Source organism: Pristis pectinata, chromosome 9, assembly GCF_009764475.1.
Source record: "Pristis pectinata isolate sPriPec2 chromosome 9, sPriPec2.1.pri, whole genome shotgun sequence".
Classification (NCBI taxonomy): Eukaryota; Metazoa; Chordata; class Chondrichthyes; order Rhinopristiformes; family Pristidae; genus Pristis; species Pristis pectinata.
Genome location: NC_067413.1, coordinates 99393325 through 99420976, shown reverse-complemented (window position 1 = coordinate 99420976; position 27652 = coordinate 99393325). Strand labels below are relative to the sequence as shown.

Genomic DNA, 27652 nt, shown 5'->3' with positions numbered 1-27652 from the left:
CATTAAATAAGATGCTCAGCCAGAAAGTATCTGCCAGTGGCAGAGTATCCAGCTGGCAATTCTTTTCCCAAAGTACTACCCTTAATGATCTGTAAACAGCATCTCCAAATTAGTCAAATTGCCTGAATAGCTCTGAAGATAAAGAAGTGCAAAATGACTTTTTTTTTGTTGGATGGTTAATTTTTTTGACTTTTTTAAAATTATGGTGAATCTTCCTAATAGGCCAGATGTCATTAATGAGTAGCTTGCAATTCTGTAGTCAGCTGAAGGACTGGGCACATTTCATACCTGGCTCATCAGCTTTGCACCAGTCATAGATGAGGACATCTGCATGTAACCATCATTAAACCAGCAGGTGATTTGTATTTTCTTAATTTAATTTTAATTAATATTAATACTTCCAGTTAACATGCTTTAGTTTAGTGTATCTTAAAGAGAATTTTAAAAATTAATTTTAATTAATTTTTCAACGATTTCTGAATGTCTCAGATAATCATTTCTTTTCTGTCAGTATTTCAGGAGATCTTTGAACATAAAGAACTCAGCCTACATTGTCTTTTCCCTTTTACATCTTAATGATGACCATTAAATTAAAACAATATCATATTTGATGGGAAGGCTGTCCAGTTTGTTACATTTAAGTGTTGTTCATCCTAATGAACAGCTTGACCAGCTTTGTTAAATCTGTTGCTTCAGAACTAATGAGGATGAATTAGCACAATACCAAACATAGATTATTCTTATCATTGTGATAACATTGCATGTTGTCTCAAGCTTGTGCCATATGATCTAAATTATTATTGTGGCACTTGCAAGTGTTAATTGGTATGTATGTACATTTACTTTATCAGTGTAAAATTCTGAAATGTTATATCCTATTTAAATATTGGTTGTATTGCAGGTACTCCAATACAAAATGATCTTCAAGAGTTCTACTCTCTCGTAGAATTTGTGAATCCAGGTGTCCTTGGATCCTCATCCACCTACAAAAAGATTTATGAGGAGCCTATTATCCGGTCACAACAACCCTTTGCAACTAAGGTAAGAAATAATGTTAATTCTTAAAACTAAGTATGATGCTTGTGTAAACTACAATTCATGATTCTTTCCCTTTCTTCTGCTGAAGAGGTGTTGCTTGCATTTCAACTTTCTCACCCAGGGCATTGAGACCTATCAAGTACCTTTTCTCTGTTAGTGTAGAGGTCTAATCTGGAACTACAAGTTTTTATGATTTAGTACTATGCAGAAGATTAGTTTATCCAGTGAGCCCTTACATATCATGCTAAGGAACAGTAAGGGACACTTTACATTAAAACATCCCCTCGCTGCACCCACCGCCACCCCACCCCACCCCACCCCACCCCACCCAACACCAGCCCTCATCCAACAGGATGCAGTCAGACAGAACACATGAGATTCTGCTGCATCTGATCTGATCCCATCTGCATGTTCTGGTGGAGATAATTACAGAGGCATCCTGACTCAAATATGAGTTGGTAGTGCTTCGTGCCTGGAAATGTACCATGATATTTGACCACTGTTGACCAACAACAGCAAAAAGGCCTTCATCTCTTTTACTTAATCTGAATAAATAGAAACTAGATATAAAATTTACTTCCTGTAAATTGTCTTCTGTCAAATACAATCCTGTTAATAATGAAGCAGTTGTTCTTGTGATGTCACCTCTACCTTTATAGAATAGGATTAATTCCAGGATGGGGTGAACAGGGGGAGCATATTAAATGTACCCAGACAATGTACAAGGAGGGAGACCTGATATCGTCCTCTGTTACGCTCAGGAAAATCATCTTGGGTATTGCTTTGCACAATTTTATTTAATGAAAGTACTTCTAAAAATTCAGTTCTGTTTTCCAGACTTAATATTCCCTTTAGACATAAATTGCAATAAAATTGACTGAAGTGCTGTCCTGTGAATGATTTCTCGGCTCTTTTGACCTTAGTAGTGGGACAATATTTCTTCTAAATATGAGAATTGTGTTTACATTCAGGCAGACAATGGAGATAAAGAAATTTTCTCTTTTCTTCTTTTCTCTTTTTGGGATTGAGGATTGCTTGCTGCCAGTCTGGTTTAGTGGGTTGTGTGATGGTTGATGAGGTCAATGTGGGAAAGACAGACTTTTCCACACACGAGGCAGGAGGTGCATGATGGTACATGCAGGTGGTGTGCTCTTCCCACCACCTAGGCAGGGCTTCTTCATCCTGATGCAAGGCCTCAAGTTTGCCAATCCTATTCCAAATGGTCTTTGAATAATCACAGACCAGAGATTCTTGGGAGTCAGTGAGAATGTTGTAACACATCCTTGAATGTTTTCCTCTGTCTGCCTGGTAGTCTCTTCCTGTGTTAGAGCTTGGAAGAGAGTGTTTGTTTTGGGAGTCTAGGGTTGGACATACCTTGCCCAACTAGCTAACTAAGTTTAACGAGGACTTCAATACTGAGGATGTTGGCTTGCAAGGGAACACTGATGCTGGTTTGCTTATACTTGCACTGAATTTTTCAACATTTTGCAGAGACTGGGTTGGTGATTTTGTTTCCAGTGCTTTGGGGTGCCTGCTCTAGGTAACCCAAGTCTCAGAAGCATATAGGGGGGCAGGGATCACATTGCTGCCATGAGTTGTGTGCCAGATCTGAGGTCTTGCTTCTCAAATACTACTTTTTGAATCTTCCAAAGGCCATAGCAGTGCAATGGCCACGGTGAATTTCAGTGTTGATGTCTGAGACGTGACTCCTGAGATGTCCTAATTCACAATCAACTAACACGCTTTCTGACTGGTCCTTTCACCTTCTCCCTGCCTCAAGCCTAAGTCTTCTGACTACCTCTTAATCTCTTATCATCCTCTCTGCTCTGCTAGACACTTCTCTTCAAAGTTAACATTTGCATTTCTATTTCCTTTCACTCAAGTAAACCTGGCAATCTGTGGCAGTGAGGGTAGTGGTGGTGGAGTGTACACAACATTTCAAAAGCTTGGTTCTTTTGGACTGTTAGAAGCAGTTCCTGGGATCATCACATCCATTTGAGGGCATAGCAGCCTTAGGTGCAGCACAGCACATTGTGTAGGCTGTATGGTAATGCTACTGTATTAACTATTTGCAATGTCCATTCACTTTATAGAGAAGATGTTGAAAAAGGAATGTAGTTTTAAAATAATGAAAGTATGTTTTAATTTCTATGATGCTGTGGTGAATCCCTGGAACCATAGAAAACTGCAATACAGATGAAAGCCAAGTCTTTGTAGAATTAATCTGCAGCCTAGAAATTGTACCCTTAACCACTATTTTCTGTTGAAATCCCACCCATCAAAAATTGGATCAAACTTTTTCGCTCATTTTAGTGCAGTCACCAGCATGACACTTACCTGTGTATTGGAGCTAGGCACAGCACCTGTTCTGTGCATCAAGAGTGAACGCCAATCTCAATGTGTGTATCTTTCTTTCCTGCTTAACATTTTTTTTTAAATTTTTAAAAAAAATTTATTTACAGCATGGTAACAGGCCCTTCCGGCTCAACGAGTCCATGCCGCCCATTTTAAACCCAAATTAACCTACACGTATGTCTTTGCAATTTGGGAGGAAACCGGAGCACCCGGAGGAAACCCACGCAGACACGGGAGAATGTACAAACTCCTTACAGACAGCGACGGGAATCAAACCCCGATCGCTGGCGCTGTAATAGCGTCGCGCTAACTGCTAGGCTACCATGCCACCTTTTAGCCATTCTTTGCCACCGCACTACACTGTAATAAGTTTGTAAAAGAATTGTTGGAAAGGGCCTCTACACATCAAGATCCTGGTTTTAATATGGCTTCAGCCCTTCCTTACGGACCACCCACATACACCTCCAGCTGGTTGGTTTCAGAGTGGAGGGTGAACAGAGAGAAAGAGCAAGATGCAAAAAGTAGCATGAATAAAGACGTAATAAGCAAATCTGATTGTGTTAAGTTGGTTTCCAAGCCTCCAAATATTTAATAATATTACAATAGAGTTTTGTTTCAGGTGAAAGAATTTTCAATACATTTAACCTATACAATTGTTCAGATTCTTGGCCAAAAATGCCTGTAAAGCCGAACAATAAACAATGCAGCCTTGTTCAAAAATCCATTAATTCAGGAATTCTTTCCTCTGCAGCTCAACATTCCAGCTTTTGCTCTTTTGCTATTTCTTTTTGTCTTCAGGATGAAAAGCAGTTGGGTGAAGAAAGGGCAGCGGAGCTTTGCCGATTAACTGGGCTCTTCATACTTCGACGCACACAAGACATCATTAACAATTACCTCCCTCCAAAGACTGAATGGATTATCTTCTGCCGCCCGGCTGCACTGCAGCTTGAACTCTATCACAAACTACTGTCATCTCATGCAGTGAAATCTTTCCTGCAGGGAAAGCTGGATAACAGTCTCCACTTAATATGCATTGGGTTACTGAAAAAGCTCTGCAATCACCCTACGCTTCTCTTTAATACAATAAAGGTATTTGTTTGAAGTGCATATGGTCATTAACACCCTAGCCAGCAGTAAATATGCGTAACACATTGTTTGTAAGAAAATCGTGTTGCAATCCATCCAGCTGCATCTAAAGAATTTACTTGGCCAAGAATAGTTTTGAAATCCACATATTTCTAAAAGCAACAAGCACTCAAGCAATGTGATGGAGAAATGAAAATCCCTGGAGCTGCCCTTTTCAGGGAAGCGACTTTATTAGCTACCAAGTGCTAGAAAATACATTTCATACTTGTTAAGTTTATTATTTTAATAGCAACCTTACTTTGCCTCGCTAGACAGTATTTTGTAGAAAATTATATGTGGTGAGATACAAATTTAGTTTATCTCCCTGTTCTCTTCCTTGAAGCAGCTTGGTTGTTATTTTGAAGCACAAAGCAGAAACAGGGCATTAACAAAGAATAAAAGTGAGAAAGCCACCCCCAGGCGAATAGTTCAGAAGGGCATTGGTGGAGGCCTGGGAATACCTTGTCTTTTTGGTGTGACCAGAGAGGAGGGAAAAGATGATGGCAATTAATTATATTAAATGATGCCTGTGTATTAAAACTTGTGTACAGGTTAGCTGTGAGCAGATGATAAAAGGTGATTCAGATGTTCTTTGCTTATCAAAGATCATACTTCAAATGTGAACTGTTTAAATTGTTTCTGTGTTTGTGCCCGATGAGACTAAGACAATGAAATGTGTATTTGACCTCTGCCCTGAAGTGCTATTTTGGGTTGCAGTGGGAGATGCTAGCTCTGCAGAGAGACCTTCAAGTGCTTAAGTAAATAAAAAAAACATAATTTCATAACCATTAAAAACCATAAAATTTAAAAGTAAACTTAATTGCATTTCATGATGTTAATAATATGCTTCCTCTAAATTTCAAGAAATATACACTGACCTAAACATGTTATTTACAACTCCTTTACTAATTGAGAGGCAATTTGATTACTTCCTTCCTTCCATAACATTCTTTTTATATGTTCTCATAGAAGCATTGTAAATTAAATAGGAATATTTACTTGTGCAACACTCTTGCCTACATAAGTTTTTTTAAAGTAAATCTTTGTTAGTAAGATTGAATGTTTAACTCATTGGGGTCCTCGGTGTTTTTCTTTCATGTTCTGCAGTTACTTTTGAAAGTCTGTTGGGACTTTGATAATATTTTTAAAGCAGTCTATTAATCATCTCTGTGTAAAGACGTCTGTCCCACCAACCACAATTACACAGGGGAGCCAGGGAGTCTCATGAGCTAAACAACACACTACATTGGGAACCTCAGCAGTGTGAGTTACTCTAAGGTTTGTGGGAGACCTTGGGAAATTAAACTGGGCATCTAGGTTCTCCACACGTATATCAAAATGGCTGATCATTAGTTTTGTGTTTGCTCTCTGCTTCTCTTAAGGTCCCAATTTCACTCTCCCTCATAGGCGTACACACACACATACACACACACACACACACACACACACACACATACACACACACACAATTACTCTCCTGATTTAAATCAAATTTTAAACAAGCACAATGTATGAATGTGATTCACAGTTCCTTAGAAATCAGGAATTGATTGAAAATGAGAGACAATTAGAATCAGGTTTATTGTCACTGACTTGTATGTCGTGAAATTTGTTGAATACAATGAAGTTAAATATGGGAATTATGCATTAATTTAGTAATTGATGACTATAAGTATTTAGAGAACATAAGTTGTTCTATATCTAGCAGAGATTCTGTGGTTCCATGATAACAACTGAGGCAGAGATTTGGTGCCAAGTTTCATCTACCACTTGTGCTGAGCTCTATAATCGTGGTCAGTGGGCTGCAGAAAATAACATCAACCACTACTATTCGCAGTGCCTATTGTTACATCCGCAGATCAGCAGACATCAAAGTGTGATAGCATCAAATATTTCCAATGTGGAATAGACTGTTGGCTCTCACTGAGCTCCCAAATGATGAATAGTTTGTTAGTCAAGGAAGAGATTTTAGCTATTGACCTTTACTTCAACATGATTCAGAAGAGGAGTGGAGAAACTTTTACTTTTAAAAAAAACACCCACGGAGGAGCAAGTAACTATTTTTCAGCATTCAATTTCATTCCATAAAAAGTTCTGCTATTTCTACATTGAGGTGAATGAATACAACTGCTTGAGGATTATTTAAAAAATGTCATGTTAATTTTAAGTTGTTGCATCATCAATTTAGATACAAAAAGTACTTCGCTGACTTAATATTTTAATAGTTGCAAAAAAATGTGCTGTGTTTATAGAGATGGAGAAATTGCATTCCCAGTAGGTGAGGCACCTCAGACATGTAGCCCAGAATAGTGTTTTTTAAGAGCAGTGGACTACTTGGAAGTCAATATTTCTTTAAAGAAAAATCTCCATACACTGTAAATGAAATGAAACTATCTTGGTTTATGACACATCAGTTAAAATGAAATAAGTTACTTATGTCTCTTTACTATCTTAGGAAAATGAAAATTGCTCCATAAAACTTGATTTTGATCAACAGTTGGAAATCAGCCCTTACAAAGATCTGACCAGCATATTTCCGATGAACTACAAACCAGACACATCCACTGCAAAGTATTCAGGGAAGCTAGAAGTACTGAGAGATCTTTTAGCAGGCATTCATGCACAGAGTTCAGCTGAGAGGTAGGGAAAAGAGCTGGATTTGTATTCATGATAGTTTTGAAAATATTTGTGCATAGTCAATTACAAATTTTAACATGTATGAATGCATCTGCCACAGGTTGATTTGTGAAGATGAGCTCCTGTATGTTTACTGCTCCTGTCCATTAGCTCATTACCTGTAGTAGACAGGATATGGCATCTATCTCTTACATGAGTCAGTCGACTCGGCCATTGATTGTGCTGTTAAGTCACTTGTCATCAAGAATGCCTTGATGGCATAAGCAATGACTGAGCTGGCCATTGCCTGGCGCACTGATGTCCATTTTGGGTTTCGCTCAGACCACTTGTCTCCAGCTTCATCGCAGCCTTGATCCAAACATAGACATAGAGCTGAGTTCCAGAAGTCTGTTCAGAGTGACTGCCTTTGACACCGAGGCAGCATGTGACTGAGTGTAGCACAAAGGAGCCCTGGTAAAACTGAGGTCAATGAGCATCAAAGTGAAAACGCTCCAAAGGTTGGAGTCGTACTTCTCTGCACACTGGAAGGTGGTTGTGATTGTCGGAGGTCAAACTTCCAGCCCCATGTCATCACCACAGAAATTCTTGAGGATGGTATCCTAAGCCAAGCCATCTTCAGCTACTTCATCAGTGACTTTTCTTCCATCCTAAAGTCAGATGTGAGGATGTTCGCTACTGATTGCATGGCGTTTTGTTGTATTTGCAATTCCTCAACAAGTAAAGTAGCTCATGCTTGCATGCAGCAAGACCTAGAGAACATTCAGGCATTGGCTGATAAGAGCAAGTAATACCTGTGCTGCAAGCATGCCCGATCATGACTGTTTCCAAAGAGATTCAGCGGAATTAACATTGTTAAATTTCCCTCCACCAACATCCTGGGGGTTACCATTGACAATAAACTCAACTGGATCAGCTACATAATGCTATAGCTGTAAGAGCAGATCGTACATACTTTACACCATCAAAAGAGCACAAGCCTGGATTCTGATGGAATACTGGCTGCTTATCAGGATGAGTGCAGTTTCAACAACACTTAAGAACCTCATCACTATCCAGAGTAAAACACTTCTTTTGAATGGTATCCCATCCCCCACCCTAATCATTCATTGGCTCCACTGCTGGAACACAGTGGCTGCAGCATGCATCATCCAAAAAATGGATTGCAATTTGGTATTGGTATTGGTTTATTATTGTCACTTGTACCGAGGTACAGTGAAACACTTGTCTTGCATAACGATCGTACAAATTAATTCATTACAATTATATCCTCGGCTACCCTGATAACACCTAAAAAGGGCAAGAGGTTGATGTGTGTGGAAATGCCATTACCAGCAGGTCTTCCTCCAAGTTATGCACCGTCCTGACTTGGAAGTGCATCAGTGTTCTTCATCATCATTGGGTATTAAACCTGGAACTCCCGACCCAACAGCACTGTGGGAATACCTTCACCAGAAAGACTACAGCAGTTCAAGAAGTGACTTCTCTAGGGCAGTTAGGGATGTGCCAGATATGACACTAATCAATGGAGAATTTTTCCCCTTCATTGTTACTAAGGTTCCCTGATGCCATACTCAGTCAAATGCTGAAGTTGCTCTTATCTCATCTTGGAAATTAGTTCTCTATGTTCCTTTAATTTTGCTCTTTTGCGCAGACATTTAAATTGTGCTATTTTTGGCAATTTGGGTTGCACCTGTCTTGTCCCTGAGCTCTGGAATTCACCTTAAATCTTTTTCTGAGTTGTTTCTGAATACTTGCCTCTTTGATTAAACCATTGGACAGCTGTTATGACAGTGGCTTTCATAGCTCAGAATCAAAAATAGTTTTAGTGCTATCGCTCGTGTTAAGTGACCTGTTGCAGTAATTGTGCTCTATAAATACAAGTTGCTTTTGTAGGAACTTAGCTTAAATGCATAGAAGGAAATAATCTGATGGAGCACAAAGTTGATGCATCATTGAAATTAAAATATGTGTAGTTTTAAACTTAAGCTGTAGGAGAACTGGCCACTTGAGGGAGCTGAGTAGACATGCAAACAGAATAATAACTGAAAGTCAGCTTTCACACACTGTCACCTACAACTTCCTCTAGCTTTTTTAACCTCCACAAAATGATCTTTCAAACAAAAGTTAATGGAAAATAGGAATAAACAAAAAATCCAAAAATGAACTGTTCGTTGTTGCTAGTTTATAATTATGGTCACAATGGTATAACACACATGCTAAAATCAAATCATGCTGGCAACAGTTTTGTTAACAAACTGAAATTTCCTCTATAAATATCATTAACTAAACGTTATAGATTTACACTCCCAGTTTATAATTTTGTGTCTGAATTATACAGCGGGAATTCAGACAAAACAGCTAGTGAGCCCTGCAAGATTTAGTCCAATGGATGTGGTATCCTGGGGAGTCTGCCTGCTTCCACTCTCCATCGGGGTTACAAAATTGTGAAGTTTATCCTCATGACTTTCTAGTTAAAGGTCCTTATTCAGAAATCAGCTTTCTCTTAAAAATGTGTATGTTTGTGTATAAAAATGTTAGTACAGGTTTTGTAAGAAATACTCTCACACGGTGCACTATTCATGTGGAGGCTTGTTTTGATTTCTCTGTTGCAGAGTTGTGCTTGTTTCAAATTATACTCAGACGTTGGACATCTTGCAAGAAATGTGCAAGTCATCTGGATATAGCTACACCCGATTGGATGGACAAACTCCTGTCAGCCATCGACAACAAATTGTGGAAGCTTTCAATAGCAAACACTGCCAAAATTTTATCTTCTTACTCAGTTCAAAGGCAGGTGGAGTTGGATTAAATCTGATTGGAGCATCTCGATTAGTTCTGTATGATATCGACTGGAATCCAGCAAATGACGTTCAGGTGATGTTCAATTGATGTTTGTGTTGAAATGAATGTTCAGGTAATAGATAAGGAATCTGGCAAGAGTAATACTTCATAAACCGCTTAATATTTGAGACTGAAGCCTTTTCTGGTTTGTAGCTTGCTAACAGTTCATAAACACTGAATTGCCATGACTTTCACTGTATCTATATTTTAGAGTAAAAATAGTTTCCATTGTCTGCTTCTTCATAGAACATTGAACAATACAGCACTGGACAGGCTATTCATCGAACATAGAAAACCTACAGCACAATTCAGGCCTTTCAGCCCACAAAGCTGTACAGAGCATGTCCCTACCTCAGAAATTACTAGGTTTACCTATAGCCCTCTATTTTTCTCAGCTCCATGTACCTATCCAAAAGTTTCTTAAAAGACCCTATCGTATCCGCTTCCACCACCATTGCTGGCAGCCCATTCCACGCACTCACCCCTCTCTGAGTAAAAAACTTACCCCTGACATCTCCTCTATACCTACTCCCCAGCACCTTAAACCTCTGTCCTCTTGTGGCAACCATTTCAGCCCTAGGGAAAAGCCTCTGACTATCTACCCGATCAATGCCACTCATCATCTTGTAAACCTCTATTAGGTCCCCCCTCGTCCTCCGTCGCTCCAAGGAGAAAAGGCCGAGTTCCCTCAACCTGCTTTCATAAAGCAGGCCCTGCAATCCAGGCAGCGTCCTTGTAAATCTCCTCTGCCCGAGATGTGCCCGTCTTGATGCCAAGTTATACTAAATGTCCTCTTCCTGTGTATCATTCATATCCCTCCATTCCCTTCATATTCATGTGTCCATCTAAAAGCCTCTTAAACACCAAACTGCCTGCTTCTACTACTACCCCATTCCAGGTACCTACCACGCTCTGCGTAAAAAAAAAAAACCCCAAAAAACTTGCCCCTCACATCTCCCTTAAACTTCCCTCCTCTAACCTTAAGAACATGTCCTCTAGTATTTTACGTTTCTACCCTGGGGAACAGATTCTGACTGTCTACCTATCTATGTCTCTTATAATTTTAAAAACCTCTATCAGGTCTCCCCTCAGCCTCCGATGCTCTAGGGAGAACAACCCAAATTTGTCCAACCTCTCCTTGCAGCTCATACCCTCTAATCCAGGCAGCATCCTGGTGAACCTCTTCTGCACCTTTTCCACAATCTCCACATTTTTCCTATAATGGAGCGACCAGAACTGCACACGATACTCCAAGTGTGGTCTGACTAAAGTTTTATACAGCTGCAGCATGACTTCCTTACTCTTATATTCAACACCCCAACCAATGAAGGCAAGCGTTCCATATGCCTTCTTTACCACCTTATCCACTTGCGTAGCCACTTCCAGTGAACTATGGACTGGACCCCAAGATCCCTTTCTACCTCAATGCTATTAAGGGGCCTACCATTAACTGTATACTTTCTCCTTTCACTTGACCTCCCAAAGTGCAACACCTCACACTTGTCCAGATTAAACTCCATCTGCCACTTCTCTGCCCATATCAGTAACTGATCTATATCCTGCTGTATTCTCTAATATTCCTTTACACTGTCCACAGCTCCACCGATCTTCTTCTTCGGTGACAGTGAAGGTAATAGAAACTTCAGCAAGTGTGTGAGTTGGTTAATGCCTTGACTCTTCAGATCAGAAATCAGGATATGATTTAATCAATGACCTCAGAATAAAATAGCTGCAAAATCATTTCATGAATCTAACACATTTTGAATACTTGCTCTCTGCTGTTATTTACTGCAAAAATTCAATGAACATGGAATATAAAAATGCAATTTGTGAATTTGAGTTAATTTGTAGTATATTTAAAAACAAAATACCTATAATTATTAACATTTATATGCTGAAAGGTAGATAGTTTGACTTTAATTGCTGTCTTAGTATGGTTCCATTTAGATTTTAAGGGAATTAAGGGATATGGTGTTAGACAGGAAAGTGGCATTAAGGGCAGCAAGGAGAGATGATCACATTGAAAGGTCGAGTAGACATGAGGGGCTAAGTGGCTTACTCTTGCTTCTATATCTTATGGTCTCAGGACAAGAACATAAGAAATAAGAGCAGGAATAGGCTGATTGGTCCTTCTAGATTTTTATTACAGCTTTGTTTTTTCCAAGAGAGAAGTAAGAGGAGGAAATAAAAGGGAGACATTTTACTACAGAACGTATATTATGCTGTGCTGTAAAAACCCAGGCAATGCAATTTATCCTACTGTCTATTATTTCTACTAAAATACACAATCTTTGTATATCTTTTTCTGCTGTTAGTTTATCTTCCCATTTCTTCTGTCCCTCATTCTTTCCCCATTCCATATACCCATCCCAATTAGGACAGGATTGCTGTAACTTTTCTGTTGTTACTTTTTAAAATCAGCTGCTTGTATGTCCTTAAGAGCTACTCAGAAGATAAATACAATGGGCAAAATCATTGAATAATATTTTATAAAAGGAGGCCATTCGGTCCATCAAACCAGTGCCATCTCATTTGGTTCGGTTTCCTCATTTTTTTCTTCGTGTCACTGAGAATTTTTCCATAAAATATTTATGTAATTTCCTTTTGAAAGTTAGAGTGATGGCTACAGATTAAATGCTATCAGATAGTGTGTTCCAAATCCTAACTATAGCTCCTGTAAAAAAAAAAATTCTTTTTCAAAGAACAGTACAGCCCAATACAGGCCCTTCAGCCCACAATGTTGTGCCAACCTTTAAACCTCGCCTAAGACTACCTAACCCCTTCCTCCCACATATCCCTCTGTTTTAAATTCCTCCTTTCATGTCAACTCTGGTTCTTTAGCAAGTCACTTTAAGTTTGTGCCCCTACAATTATTTATCCTTTGGCTAATGGAAATGGCTTCTCATAATTTGCTCTAAATCCTTCACAAGTTTAAACACTCTATCAAATCTCTTCTTCGTCTCTTTTGTTCTCCTGTTTCTCTAGTTTATCCGTGAAACTACAGACACTAACTCCTGGAATCATTCCAGTAAATCTCTTCTGTAACCTCTCCAAAGTTTTCAGGTCATGTTAATATGTGGTGCACAGTACTGCAGTTGAGGTTGATCTTGTGTTTTATACAAGTTTTCCAGAGCATAACTTCTTGGTTTTTATTATGATATATTCTTTATATAATCTCCAGGTTACTATGTGCTGTCTGCTTTATAAAACTCTTGTTACCGTCACCGATATGAGCACGCAACCTTGTATCTCTCAATTCTTTCTATATCCTACAAAATTGTACCATTTTCTCTCTTTCCTGCTGAAATATATTACTTTGCACTTTCATTTATTAAATCTCATTTGTCATGCATCTGCCACTTCAATAGCCACTATTTGTGTGCTTTTGAGCCTATTATCTTCCCAAATGTTTACTTCACTTCCAAGTTTTGTGTTATAATGTGGGCAGTGTTGAAACTAAATCAAAATCCATTACCTATAGCATTATGTATTAGAGCTCCACTGTGTGTACACATAGACTGATTAAACACCATTATATAAAAAGTACACTGTGCCAAGGGTAATTGGAAGTTCAAGATACAATTTTCAATAAGACTATAGAAGAGCTTGAATTATTCAGTTGTTGTCATTCATCCCAATTTAAAGTTTTTAAAGTATTTACACGTTTCTGTTTCTGAAGGCTATGGCCAGAGTATGGAGAGATGGTCAAAGGAGACCTGTGCACATTTACAGACTTCTAACTACAGGTTTGTTTGTCTAACTATATATGTTACTTATCTGAATGCACTACTCGAAAGGGTAGTTAGTACAGATAAATCGCAACTTTCAGAAGGATATGGCAGAAACATTTGAAAGCATGATTAGGAATAGTCGACATGGTTTTGTGTGGGGAACTCGTATCTTGCATACTTGATGGAGTTTTTTGAGAAGCTGGTGAAGATAATGGAAGAGGCTAGAGCACTGCCTGTTGTGTGCATAAACTTTAGTAAAGCATTTGACAAGGTCCCTTATGGTAGGTTGATCCAGAAGATTAAGTCATGTGAGATCCACGGCGACTTCATAGATTAGATTCAAAATTGGCTTGGCCATAGAAGAGGAGTGGTGGACGGGTGTTATTCTGACTGAAGGTGTGTGACCAGGGATCAGTGCTGGGACCTCTGTTGTTTGTGATGTATATAAACGATTTGGACGGACATGTAGATGGGCTGTTTAACAAGTTTGCAGATGACACAAACACTGGCAGAGTTGTGGATAGTGAGGAAGGTTATCGAAGGGTTCAGCAGAATAAGGATCAGTTGGAGATGTGGGCAGGGAAATGGCAGATGGAATTTAATCCAGTCAGTGTGCGGTGTTGCACTTTAGGTGTTCAAATGTAAGAGGAAACCATACGGTAAATGACAGGACCACTAGGAGCATTGATGTACAGAGAAATCTTGGGGTGCAAGTCTGTAACTCTCTGAAAATGACAACACAAATAGATGGGGTGGTAAGGAAGGTGTATGTCATACTTGCCTTTATGGTTGGGGCATTGAATATAATAGTTGGGAAGTCATGTTGCAGCTGTATAAAACTTCGAGGCCACATCTGGAGTACTGTGTACAGTTCTGGTCCCCACACTACAGGAAGGAAGTAGCGGCTTTGGAGAGGGTGCAAAAGAGGTTCACCAGGGTGTTGCCTGGATTGGCGTGTATTAGCCAAAAGGAGAGGTTAGACAAACTTGGATTGTTTTCTCTGGAGTGTCGGAGGCTGAGGGGAGAGCTGATGGAAGTTTATAAAATTATGAGAGGCATAAATAGGGTAGACAGCCAGAGTCTTTTACCCAGGGTGGAAATGTCAAATTCCAGAGAACACAGCTTTAAGGTGTGAGGGGGGAAGTTTAAGGGAGATTTGCAAAGCAAGTTTTTTTTACGTAGAGAGTGGTACGTGCCTGGAATGCGCTGCCAGGGGATGTGGTGGGAGCAGAAATGATAGCAACGATTAAGAGGCATTTAGACAGTTACACAAACAGGCAGGGGACGAAGAGATATAGACCATGTGCAGGCAGAAGGGATTAGATTAAATTGACATCATGGTTGTTATGGACATAATGGGTGAAGGACCTGTGCTGTTCTGTTCTATGTCCTAATTACTTTAAGTTGTACTCACTGGTAGACAATATTTCAGTTGCAAAATGTTTCTGTAGCAGGTTTGTTGTACACAGAGAGATTAAGCAGATGGTTTTATACTCTGCAGAGTTTAGGAAAATGAGAGGTATCTCATCGAAATATACAAAGCTCTTTGGGGTAGAAGCAGTGCTGACATTGCACCTGGTTGGGGTGTCCAGAACCAGGGTCAGTCGCAACCTCGATCGTCAGCCATTCGGGACAGAGTCAAGAGAACATTTCTTCACCTAGAGGGTAGTGAATCTTTGGAATTCTCTGTCTAAGAATGCTGTGGAGACTCGGTCACCGAGTGTATTCAAGACACAGATCAATAGAATTTTAGATTTTCAGGGAATAAGGATATGAGGTAGTTCCTGAAAGTGCAGCTGAACGGCCACCATCTAATTGAAGGGCAGAACAGTCAGGAGGAACTGAATGGCCACTCCTCCTTCTTTCTCTTGTGTCTGTCTGTTCAATGCCCCAAATAGTTTGTGCATCTCCGAGCTCAGTCCTCTGGCTACCTATTACTAAATAAAAAGAGGTTTACCAAGATGCTGCCCGGATTAGAGGGCATGTGCTATGAGGATAGGTTGGACTAACTTGGGTTGTTTTCCCTGGAGCAGCGGAGGCTGAGGGGAGATCCGATAGAGGTTTATAAGATTATGAGAGGCATAGATAGAGTGGACAGCCAGTATCTTTTCCCCAGGGTTGAAATGTCTAATACCAGAGGACATGCATTTAAGGTGAGATGGGGAAAGTTCAAAGGAGATGTGCGGGGCCAGTATCTTACACAGAGAGTGGTGGGTGCCTGGAATGCACTGACTGGGGTAGGGGTGGAGGCAGATACGATAGGAGCGTTCAAGAAGCTCTTAGAATGGCACATGGATGTGAGGGAAATGGTAGGATATGGACATTGTGTAGGCAGAAGGGATTAGTTTAGTTGGGCATTTTATTACTAACATAATTGGTTCAGCACAACATTGTGGGCTGAAGGGCCTGTTCCTGTGCTGCACTGTTCTATGTATAAGAAAGTCAACAAAAGTTCACTTTTTCAAAGCAGAGATAGCAAATGTTAATGTTCTTGTCTTTACATTCCCACAGATGTTGAGAAGCAGTGGTTTCTTGACTATCAGGGGAAAGAATTGTTTCAAATAAAACAAATCATTAGCATTGTATAACATCTGTTAGACTAGCTGGCCACAAGATGGCATGTTTTGTGCAAAATGAACAGATAAACCAGAGCATTAATTGGATATATTTCATCCTACATGTCAAAACAATTTCAAAATTTAGAAACCTTTTAACCAAAATACTACGAGTGTTATTAGAAAGAAAGTTTGTAGTGTTCTTTGCTCTAATAAATATGCACAGATTGAATTATAAATGGAAAAGATCGCCTGTCTATGGAAACCCAATCCGTTATTTTTAGCATTTGATGTATGATCTAAGTTTCCTGATAAACGCTATTTTCCACTTCAACAAATCACTAAAAAATGTAGACACGTTTATATCCTTATCTGTCTCTGCCTTTTTGTTGGTGGATGCAAATGCATCACATCAGGAGCTTTAGAGTCATAAAGTCGCATTTTATGAAACTGAGCTGGCATGAAGTTCAACAGTCGTTGAGTTCCTATGTAAATTGCCATTTTATATTGTGTCATTGCCTAATAAGATTTTCCATGTTTTTCACTGGCTTTCAATGGCTTTATGGAAACATTAAACTTGCATTTAAAACTGCTTTATTTGTTCTCTAAGCTTTGACTAAACCGATTACAGTAAATTTAATACTTGTACTACATAATTTTCAAAATCATGTTATTATTTCTATCTGAATACAGTATTTTCACTGCTGTGTTTATCAAGTTTAATAATTCATTTGGTGATTTTTGTTGTTGTTGTTGTACCTGGTCCTTTCTATGAAGCAAAATGAGCTCATTAATAATTCAGTGACAATTTCTGAGATAGTTGGGTCACAGAGGTTTCCGTTTGAAGAATCATTGCGGGGGAACTAATTGGTTTTAGTTTCATTAGGTTAGGCAGGCCTTCAGCTCCAAGTTATTATCCAGCTTTGAGCACACGTATATGGATATCAGGTAGAACTTGATCAAATTTGCATGTACCATAGACCATTGTCAAATGACCTGCCAATGATCCTGCATGTCATCTTGAAAGCAGGATGTGCCTACCCAATGGGATTTGCATCTCGCAACACTTTCAAGTGATGAAGGACAAGGGGAAAATTGTTGAAGAAAAGATCTAACATATTCATCCTTTTTGAAAAAAGAGAAAAATATGTCTGATAGCCCAGAACACTGGGTTCTCCCAGATACTTATAAATTTATATGTATGCCTGATATTCAGTCTTGGCTGCTTTCTCTGGCTCATTTCATTGTGATTGATGTGAAAAATGTTTAATCATTTCACCCTCGTATTAATTAGTAAAGGATTTCTGTGAATAAAGCTCATTTTCTAGTTGATTTTAGTTAAAGTTTTCTTTCTAGTTTTGGTGTGTTAATGGTCTTCTAGAATAGTAATACAAAGCTAAATCCCATTTGTATCCTTTAATCATTGTTGATTTTGCAATGCTGTTGGAAATGCGATTTATTCATTATTTTTATCTTCTCTGATGTTTTAGACGTCACAGAACATACGGCTGAGGTTAGCTTCACCACTACTTGAATCTGGTGGGCACGAGACATATCCAGATGCCTGTCCCTCTATTAATATTTCACTCACATTAGGAAGGCACCTTGCCTTAGGTCGTACCTTCCTGTAGAATAATGCTACAATTAGAAACTTGGTAGAATAGGGTATCAGATCTTGGCTCCATGATACTAATTGTTGATGTTCTAATTTACAAGGCTGACATATACGTAGTGAATTAAAATATATTGTGACACTATAGGATGATTCTGGAAAAGTTGGCTTTGCTTTGATAATCTTTCCACACATTAAGTGGTATATTTGTCAACAATTATAATTATCTGTAAGTTCTTCAAGAAACCATAGAAACACATTTAAAAACACAAAAATGCTAAAGATACTCAGCAAGTCAGGCAGCATTTATGGAAAGAGAAACAAAGTTAATGTTTCAGGTCAATAATTGTTTTTGTTTTGAGAAAAGGTCCTTGACCTGAAATATTAATTCTGTTTCTCATTCAGTGGAACCTCCAGCATTTCTGTTTTTACTTCAGATTTCCAGCAGAATTTGCTTCTCGATGGAGTCTCAAAAATTTGCTGCACAAAAGATCCATCATAGGCCCTTTGCAAGTAATCTAAAGCAAATTTCACAGTTCTGCTTCCTCCTGTAGACTTGAATCTGTATGTATACAGTAGCTGTTCAGTCAGACCAACATGTAATGCACATAATGATTTAACATTGTTGGTTCATTTGGTTAAAAACAAACATATACAAATGAGTTGTACTTTTTCTTCTATCACAGGGACCATAGAAGAGAAAATTTATCAGCGACAGATTAGTAAGCAAAGTTTATCTGGGGCAGTGGTTGACCTAAAGAAGAAGAGAGAGCATGCCAGCTTTTCCCTAGAAGAACTTAGAAATCTTTTTGAATTAGATGAAGTCTCCGATTGTCTTACTCATGACCTCCTCTCTTGTAACTGTTTGAAGAATGGAGAATTGTCAGGTAAGTACCGAGCCTTGATGAATTTTGCAAACCAGATTTTGGCTAGGTAGCAATAAAAAAGCAAAATAATTATTACATCATCCATTCTGTGCCAAAGAAGTAGACCCAAGGTGCTAGTGGGAAAACTGAGGGACCATGTACTTTGTATCTCTCTGATATCAGTAGTAGCAGGATGTCCTTCATTGCAATAAAAGACTCCTGCTCGAGCTGATATACATTACTTCATCATTTGTAATCTCCTAATGTCAGAATAGATTAATTGGCATGAATTACTTCATTTTCTGTGGCTAGATGCAGGGAACTGTGCTGAGCTGAGACATCTGCCATATTTTTTGCTTCTTTCCTGACTCCAGCTTAGCTCTTCTTTTGACTTCATGACAAAGATCTGAAACATTACTGTGTGAGGAGCCTTGAACAATCGCAATAACCTGTATTTATATAGCAGATTTACTCAGGGAAAATGTATTATGCACCGTCACAGGAGCAGCATCAAATAAAATTTGACATTCACTAAGGAGATCTTAGATCTGATATGCTAGGCTTTAAGAAATGTTTCCAACAAGAAAGAAGGAGGAAACTTCAGAGCTAATGGCCTAGGCAGCTGAATGAACAGCTGCCAGTATTGTCAGTACAATTTATGAATACTTTAAGTGAGTAAGATTTTATACCACTCTTGATCAATTCTGTTTACCTTTATAAATGGTTACCTAGAAATTGGATGGCACTACATCTTTTCTGCACAGATTGCACGTAAAATTGCTTGCATGTGTTTTGAAGTGTTTGTGCCCATTTCTTGTAGAAGACCCACTCATGAGAAGTTGGTCTGGGCACTTCTGAGAGCGATTTACTGGTATCATTTTCCAGCACTGATCATGCATGTGGTGATGCCATTAACATGTGCAATGGTTATCTCTGCCTTACTGGCAGAAATTGGATCTACATGGTGCAACCAATGATTGTTGGTCAAGTGAGAAGCAAATCCGAAGAGCAAGCCATCAAGCCAATCTGCATTAAATCCCTGAATAGGACGTTAATGTTTCACTCTCTGTTCCTGCCTGACCTGTATTTCAAATGTCACTGCTAGTTTTCACTATGCTTAATGAAAAATACTTACAGAGCACACATTTTCCTTAACATGTACAGCCTGATGATACTAGAGTGGCTGCCAAACAGTGTGCACTTTAAGGCACTGACTCGCTTCCCAGTGCTGTCTGTGGGAGTGATACAGCAACTTCAACCTCTGCATACTGCTGCTACTGAGAACTGTGCAGAGTTTTACTGCAGCAAATAGAGGGAAAAATACACTCTCCAATTTGGTGACTTTTTTTATGGGTTCCTGGATAAGGACTAAATACACTGCAAATTTAGTGTATCATAAATGGATGAAATCCAAATCTAGGCAGTTGTTCTGAAGCTTTTTCTCCTGTCTCCACTGTGGAGTTAGTAAAAAGCTAAAATCTGCCTTTTTACAGACAATCCGCTAGCTGTCCCTTTAAACAGAGAGGACCTCAACCAAGCACTGAATCCCCTGCCTAAAGTTTCCTGGCTAATGCCTGCTTCTTAGCCAGGAAACTTTATCATAAGTGGTGGATGGTGCAGAATGAGTTCATGCACATTGCCTCCCTTATTAGATACAAGCAGACATTTTGTATGTAACAAGCCAGAACTATTACATTTCGAAGCTTTCGTGCCTTTCAAAACTGAATTTTTCTTTGGGTTGCTCGGTTTACTTGCGTTGCCTGACTGATGAGTTCTTCAAGTTATAACTGGTAGAGAACTGGAAAGTTTCGTGGTCAGTTAAATAGTTGGCTGACAGTGAAACAGTTCTGTTCTGAGTATTATCATCCCGATATTATCACACTGTTTAAGAGGTCAAAACCATTACATAAATTATACCACACAAGTTGGATTTGCAATCATTCATGGCTATAGACCGATTTGTTAAAAAGATTACGTGCACCACTGCACTCGTCCCTTTACTTTTCTTGGGAGCACACAGAATATTAACCATGCTTGATAATACCTCATTATGTGACTTTTAATTTGCCTGATTTATTTGATGTGCTTTTCTCAGAATTTGCCTTTCTTTAACCAATATCTACTAACCCGAATTATTTCCTTCTTTCAAATGCCTTTCGCTTTTCAGCCATTCTTTTTTCATTCCACTTAATCTTTACACTTTCCTTCTCTTGCCTCCATTCTCTGACCAACAAAGTTTAGCTACCTCTCTGATTTGTAAGGTATCCCTAGAAGGAACACTTGACAATGTGTTACTGCCAAAGGCTGAATTATACCAGTGTTAACCATCAGATTTATTGTGAAAAGGTTTTTAAGAATGCATCTCAAACCGGTTTATTTCAATGAATTGTTTTTGTCCTTACAGCCAAGACTACTGAAAAGTCTCCAACTCCTAGATCCTGTCAACTGGGCTGGAATTCAGAAATGGTTGATTCTCAGGAAAACCTTTCTATGTCAGAACTAATGCACTGGAAGCACTATTCTGGAGAAATTAAAGACTTTCCAGATCCTTATCTTGAAAAAGCAAAAGAAAATATAACCTTCATGTTTCAAAACACAACAACACCACAGGGTGTGTTCAGCTGAGGAGAAGATGGAAATGACTACACATACCTGCACTGGAATTTCATTTCTAATTCTACCAACTTTTGTTTAGAAGCTTGGTAGATTCTTTATAAATATTTTTTTGGATTGTCCCTAGCCTGTCCTTAGTTCACAGGCTTTATTTTTTTATGTTGTTAATCAAGTTGGGGACTATCATTGCTGGGAATAGGGACACAGTGTTGGGATTCAGCAGCCTGGATAGATACCGGAACAACCTTCCTTCTGTGTGTACAAAAATCATCCCTTAACAGGATTCATTTAGAACATTACTAAGATTAACCACACTGATCACAGGAGTAAGAAATGACAAATTATCAATTTGAGCCAGATTACATAGAGATTTGTCTGGCAGATTGACCATTTCACCAAGGCCCTTGCATCCTGCACAGAATTAAAGCACAGGCTCAGAAATTAATCAGCTGTGCTTGTCCACAACACCCAAATAAACTATTTTTTTGTCATATTCTGACAATGATATGAATAAGTGAAATACATGTAGCTAACAAGCAGTGAAAATATCCAGAGATTGGTGTTTACATTATCTCCCAATTTCCTCCCATCTTGAGTGGTGAAATTGTGTAAGCATTTCTGTACATGCTGATAGCCTTGTGGTATCTTTCCCTTGCAGTATCTGTTTTAAGTCACTGCATAACAACCTAGCGAAATATTTGGCATCCGAACACACACACATTCTCCTGGTCAGAGTGTAGGCGATTGGGTAGTTTCCCCATCAAGCCCGTGTCCACATTGTTATCATTGACTTGTGTTATTTTATGTGAGTTCTGTGGGATGCGGTTTGTAGTATCTCTTTTTTAAGTAGACGTTACGTTAAATAAACTTTCTGGTGTAAAATACCCAGCTTGAATGCAAGTCCTGCTACCTTAAGTGCCATCCTGCATCTCAATGGCTGATATATTGGTGTAAATAGACCTTCCTTGTATACTTTCCAGTAGGAATTACTGGATTGAAATGGCTTTAATTTTAAATCCAAGGATATTCCAAGGTCTTACAGCAAATAATTTAATAGGCAGTAACTTGACCAGCAAGCAGTGAGAATGAGAGTAATTGCAGTGGGTTCCACCCTCTCTCCAAGCCTATTGCAGGTCCAACCAGGCCAAGAACTAATTCAGCAAAGACCAGGGATCAGACCTTAATAGTCTTTTTTTTACTACAGATGTATCCTCTGAGCTATTGGAGGGGCTAGCATGTCAACATTCCAAACTCTCTGTGTGTAATGGAGTAGAGACTTGCCTTCATACCAGGGGCTAGTAACAATGCAACGATCTTCTCATAAGCCAAATTCCCAACAAGACTTTGACATTTCACCTTTGTCCGAGTAGATTATTAATAATACACTTCAGAAGTTTGCTTGTGTAATTAGTATTAGCCCTCATTTACTAAGATGAGGGCCAACAAGCAGATTTCATGTAACACTTAATTGTTTCTGCAAATATATTTTGAAGATGGTTCCATCTTAATCCTTAATAAGATCTTTTCAGTAGATGGGCATGGAATGGATTATTTAGCAAATATCTTAACTAATTCATGTATACTGTATCTATCTATATATATTTTTATATATTATGAAGAGGGAAAGCGAGGCCAATATCCTGCTCTTCTGCTCTCACTGCACCTCCCCCCACCCAGACAAGAGGTAGAGGTCCCTTGGACCTTGCCTTTCACTCTACCAATCTCCACATCCAGCACATCATTCCTTGTCATTTCTGCTAGCTGCAAAGCAATCCCACCACCAGCCACATCTTCCACTCCCTGTTGCTTTCCACAGGGGCCACTCTCTGCATGACTCTCCGGTTCGTTCATCCTCCCCACCCACCCTTCCCCATTCCCAGGCACTTACCCCTGCAACACAGGAGTGCAGAACCTGCTCCTACACCTCCTCCCTCACCACCATCCAGGGATCTAAACAGCCTTAACAGGCCTTGTCCTTTCCATTTGCTGCTCTTACTGTGGCCTCCTTCACATTGATGAGACCAAGCACAAATGGCCACCGCTTTCCTGAGCACCTGCGTTTCAACCACCAGGGCCACCTTGATCCCGGTTAACACGCCATTACAACTCCCTTCCTCGTTCCCACACTGACCTGTCTGTCCTCAGCCTCCTCCACCGCCAGCGAAAGGAGACTAGAGGAACAGCAGCTCATTCCGCCTGGGTAGGCTACAACCCAATGGCATGAGCATTGACTACTCCGCTGAGTTCTTCCAGCAGCTTGTTTGACTACTCCGCTGATTCTTCCAGCGCTTGTTTTTGCTTTTATATAAACTCCTATCGGATAATGCTAAGCTCTGAGTATGTAAAACCATTTGTAACATCTTACTGCAAGTCTGAACACTGTGTACCAGGGTTTTACTCAAATAATCAGAGCTCTAAATGTTTAGAAATTCTAAATGAATAGGAGGGTCGTCAAATTTCCATAGTCAAGTAATAAAGTCTTAAAATTTTCCTTTATTTGATAGTGACAACTTGTGTTTTTAAGTATTGACTCTGGATGGTAAAAGCAAAGCCAGCATTTACTGCTCGGCCCTCATTGCCCTTGAGAAAATGGTGATGAGAAGCACTGTAGTCCTTCTGGTGAAGGTAAACTCAGAATACTACTGGGGAGGGAGATCCAGGATTTAGACCCAGCAACAATGAAGACTCGGAGATACATTGTCAAGTCAGGATGGTGTATGATTTAGAGGAGAACAGGTAGATGGTGGTGTTCCCATGTACCTGTTGCTCTTGACCTTGGTGACAGAGATCATGGGTTTGTGAGGTGCTGTTGAAGTAGCCTAAGTGAAAAACTGCAATGCAGTTTGTCAATAATACACATACAAGCACGAAGTGTTGGTGAAGAGGCTGCTTTATCCTGGATGGCATCAAACTCCTTGAATGTTGGAGATGCACGCATCCAGCCAAGTAGAGAATACTCCATCGTTCTAAGAAGTAACGCTTCTCTACATAAAATTGTTCTTTTATGTCCTCCCATCTTTTGTAGTTGTACAGATTTTCATTTCGTGATTTACCCAAGATCATGTAATACCACCTTGGATAATAGAATAGCCAATGATGTGCTTACTTGTTGTTTTCTAAGTAATTAGGGATGAATCAAGGCTCGCACTTATGTGTGGTTAACCGGCTGAAAGATATAATTATTTGTCTAGAATTCAACATGTATGATTGTGGTTAACCTCGGTTTGCAAATGAGGGAATAGACGCTACCTCACCAATTGTTGGGCTTCATTTCTTTCAAATACTTTTCATAGATGGCCATGTAACCAGTTCTCTTCCATTTTGCATTGGTTTTGTTTTGGTTGATACCGGTTTTGTTCGCTAACATCAGTACCAATTCACCCTTCTGTCATTCAACAACAGCGTCAGTGCATCATTTACTTCAGCAAAAGATCCAATTGTTGATCGGACCAGAGGGAGTGCAAATTAGGCTGGTGCTGGAAGATAGTGAGTCTTTGTGGAACAGCACCTAGTCTCCCATATGGGCATATTGCCACATGACTCAATATTCAATGCAGCAATTTCAGGTAACCAACCTTTTTGCTGGATATTTCAGCTTCAATTTGTTTCTTCTTCTAACTTCTGGTATTTAATCTTACTTTGACAACTTAGTTCTGCCCTCTATCATGGACGTGTTCATTTTTCTCTCTCCTACTTCAAACACACTTGTTTTCTCAGCTTTCCAGGTCTGATGAAGGTTCCTTGATGTGAAACATTGACTCTGCTTCTCTGTTTGTGGATGCTCCTGGTCTTTTCAGTGCTTCTGACATTTTCTGGTTTGTTAGGGGTCAGATTATAGACACGTGCCAATGATGTATTCCAGTATATAGAAAGAAATGGAAGGTAGGAGATGAGAGGACTGCTTCAGATGGCAGAAGAAATTAAGGTTTCCTTTTTAGAGCTGGATATTGACAAAACTTCTGAAAGATTTAGAATCAAAGTAGTGAAAAGGGTTTGATCAGACTGAGACTGAGGGTTAATTACCATGAGCTAGCACAGAGTGGTCAACTCTTGTACTCAGAAGGAAGGGAGTATTTTGCACTGGATGTCCTTATATTGTCATTCACACGTTATTCCCTGGCTCCAGTTTTCTTCTCTACATCGTATCCAGCAGTGGCTCTTGAGTTAACTTTACAGATGTTAACAAACCTAATATCCACCCACAGTCAAAGTCAAGTTTATTGCCATCTGCGCAAGTCCATGTGTGCACAGGTGCAATGAAAAACTTACCTACAGCGACATCACAGGCACATAGCATCAGATAAGCAGCATTCACAAGAAGACCATAAATTAAACATAAATTATACACAATTTTTACAAGAAAACACAGAACAAAAAAGCAAAGTCCATTTTAGTGCAAAGTGATCAAAGTGGTCATAGTGTTGCTGAACTGTAGTGATTAGGGCTGTGCCGGTTGGTTCAAGAACTGAATGGTTGAAGGGAAGTAGCTGTTCCTGAACCTGGTGGTGTGGGACTTCAGGCTTCTGTACCTCCTGCCCGATGGTAGCTGCGAGAAGATGGCATGGCCCAGGTGGTGGGGATCTTTGATGACTATGTTGCCACCTTGAGGCAGCGCCTCCTGTAGATACTCCCGATGTTGGGGACGGATGTGCCCGTGATGTATTGGGCAGAGCTCACTACTCTGCAGCTTCTTAAGTTCCCAGTTGCATTCTTTATATCTGAGCCTGGAAAATAAAATAAAACTTCTGTTCCCTAACAGGTACTGGTTAATCAACAGTTATATCACCCAATAAATGTATTGCAACGTAAAATAAATAAGTTACATAATAAGAACTGCTGAGAATATGTGGAAACTAAGAATATCAGTGCTGCCACTATGAGCCTTACCAACGACATCTGAAGCTACATTCAGTAGGCTCGCCCCGTGGAGCTGCCATCCAAGGCTGCACATGGAACCCAGTTACCGGAGAATGGTGAAATCTATTGAGAGATTTCTGGAAGGGCATTTACCAGAGTAAAAGGATTGTAAAAAGGCAGAATACCAGGCTCTTAATGTAAACCTTAATCCCATTAGTGTGCTTGCGAGTTTGCTCCAGTCACTTTAAAAGGTAAGACAATTGAAGGATGATGGGAGGCAAGTCCTCAGCTGGGTGTCAGTGGGTCAATCTGTTCATGTAACATGTGCCGCATGGACATACAACAGGATAGAAGTCGCATCAATCACAAGCAGAGGCTTGATTTGAATTTCCTTTCCTAATGAAAAACAGTGGTAGACTAAATAATTAATTGTATCTAATTAATAATAGATCGGAGACTCTGTAGAATTATTGAATAACACTGTCCATTTACATTTCTCAAGTTCTTCATTTGGTGAAGGCAAATTTAGCATGATGGGAGTAGCTGGGATTAGAGCACACCCCTCCCCTGTCCCACACTTAAATCTTATAATAGGTTGTTATTTTAATCACTTTTGATTAACAATCTTTGCAATTAGTGCATTAGTGTAGTTTGGTTTGATGGCCTTTAGTCTTTTGAAGATATGTTTAACCAAATACACTTGGATGTGACTGTTAAACTTAATAAATTGTTCATTTTTAAAAATTGTTAAACTTAATAAATTGTTCATTTTGAAGAGACAAATGATACGAAACTTGACTGATGTTGTTTAACTTTATTAAAATAAAAACAAAACTGCTACCAAGTATACAATTTAAAACTTGTTTTAGAACTGGTATTAGAAGTAACTCCTAATTCCAGTCAAACTGTTTGAAATGAGTTCTAGTACTCCAGATCACTGAGATAGACAAGGTACATTCTGTACCCCACCCTAAGTAGTTTTTCATCAATTGTGAATCCAGAAGTGAAGTTGTCATGTTATATAAAATACTTCAGATGCTGGAAAGCTAAAATCAGTACCAAAAAAATCTAGAAAAACTCATTTGACAGAAGCTGCTGACATGAGTCAAAGACATTTCAAGTGCTCTGATGAAAGGTCATTTCAGTTTTTAATTACCCTGAGAGGATCCTGCAACAGAGGAGATTTGCTTCCTGTCCCCAGCCAACAGCAGCAAGTGTACATTCCACTTAGTCACTGGGCAGTCATAAGGAACAGGAGCCACAAGTGACTAACCCTTGCATGGATCTGATATTAAATCCAGGCTGAATGTTATATCATCTTAAGAAATCCAGGGAGGGTGAGTACACAAGCCTGCTTTACATAGAACATAGAACGGTACAGCACAGAACAGGCCCTTCGGCCCACAATGAGGTGCCGACATA

At 39.4% G+C, this 27652-nt stretch overlaps 1 protein-coding gene across 1 annotated transcript in view; it reads left to right on the top strand.

Moving 5' to 3' along the window:
* rad54b (RAD54 homolog B) overlaps window positions 1-22257 on the top strand; it is an 84677-nt gene extending 62420 nt beyond the window's left edge. Inside the window, exons 14-20 of the mRNA XM_052022627.1 lie at window positions 902-1041; window positions 4192-4482; window positions 6974-7158; window positions 9768-10029; window positions 13676-13742; window positions 18581-18781; window positions 21165-22257. Of these exons, the coding sequence (XP_051878587.1) occupies window positions 902-1041; window positions 4192-4482; window positions 6974-7158; window positions 9768-10029; window positions 13676-13742; window positions 18581-18781; window positions 21165-21385 (1367 nt within the window). The 3' untranslated portion in view covers window positions 21386-22257. The remainder of the gene's footprint in view (window positions 1-901; window positions 1042-4191; window positions 4483-6973; window positions 7159-9767; window positions 10030-13675; window positions 13743-18580; window positions 18782-21164) is intronic.
* Window positions 22258-27652: the final 5395 nt, after the last annotated feature.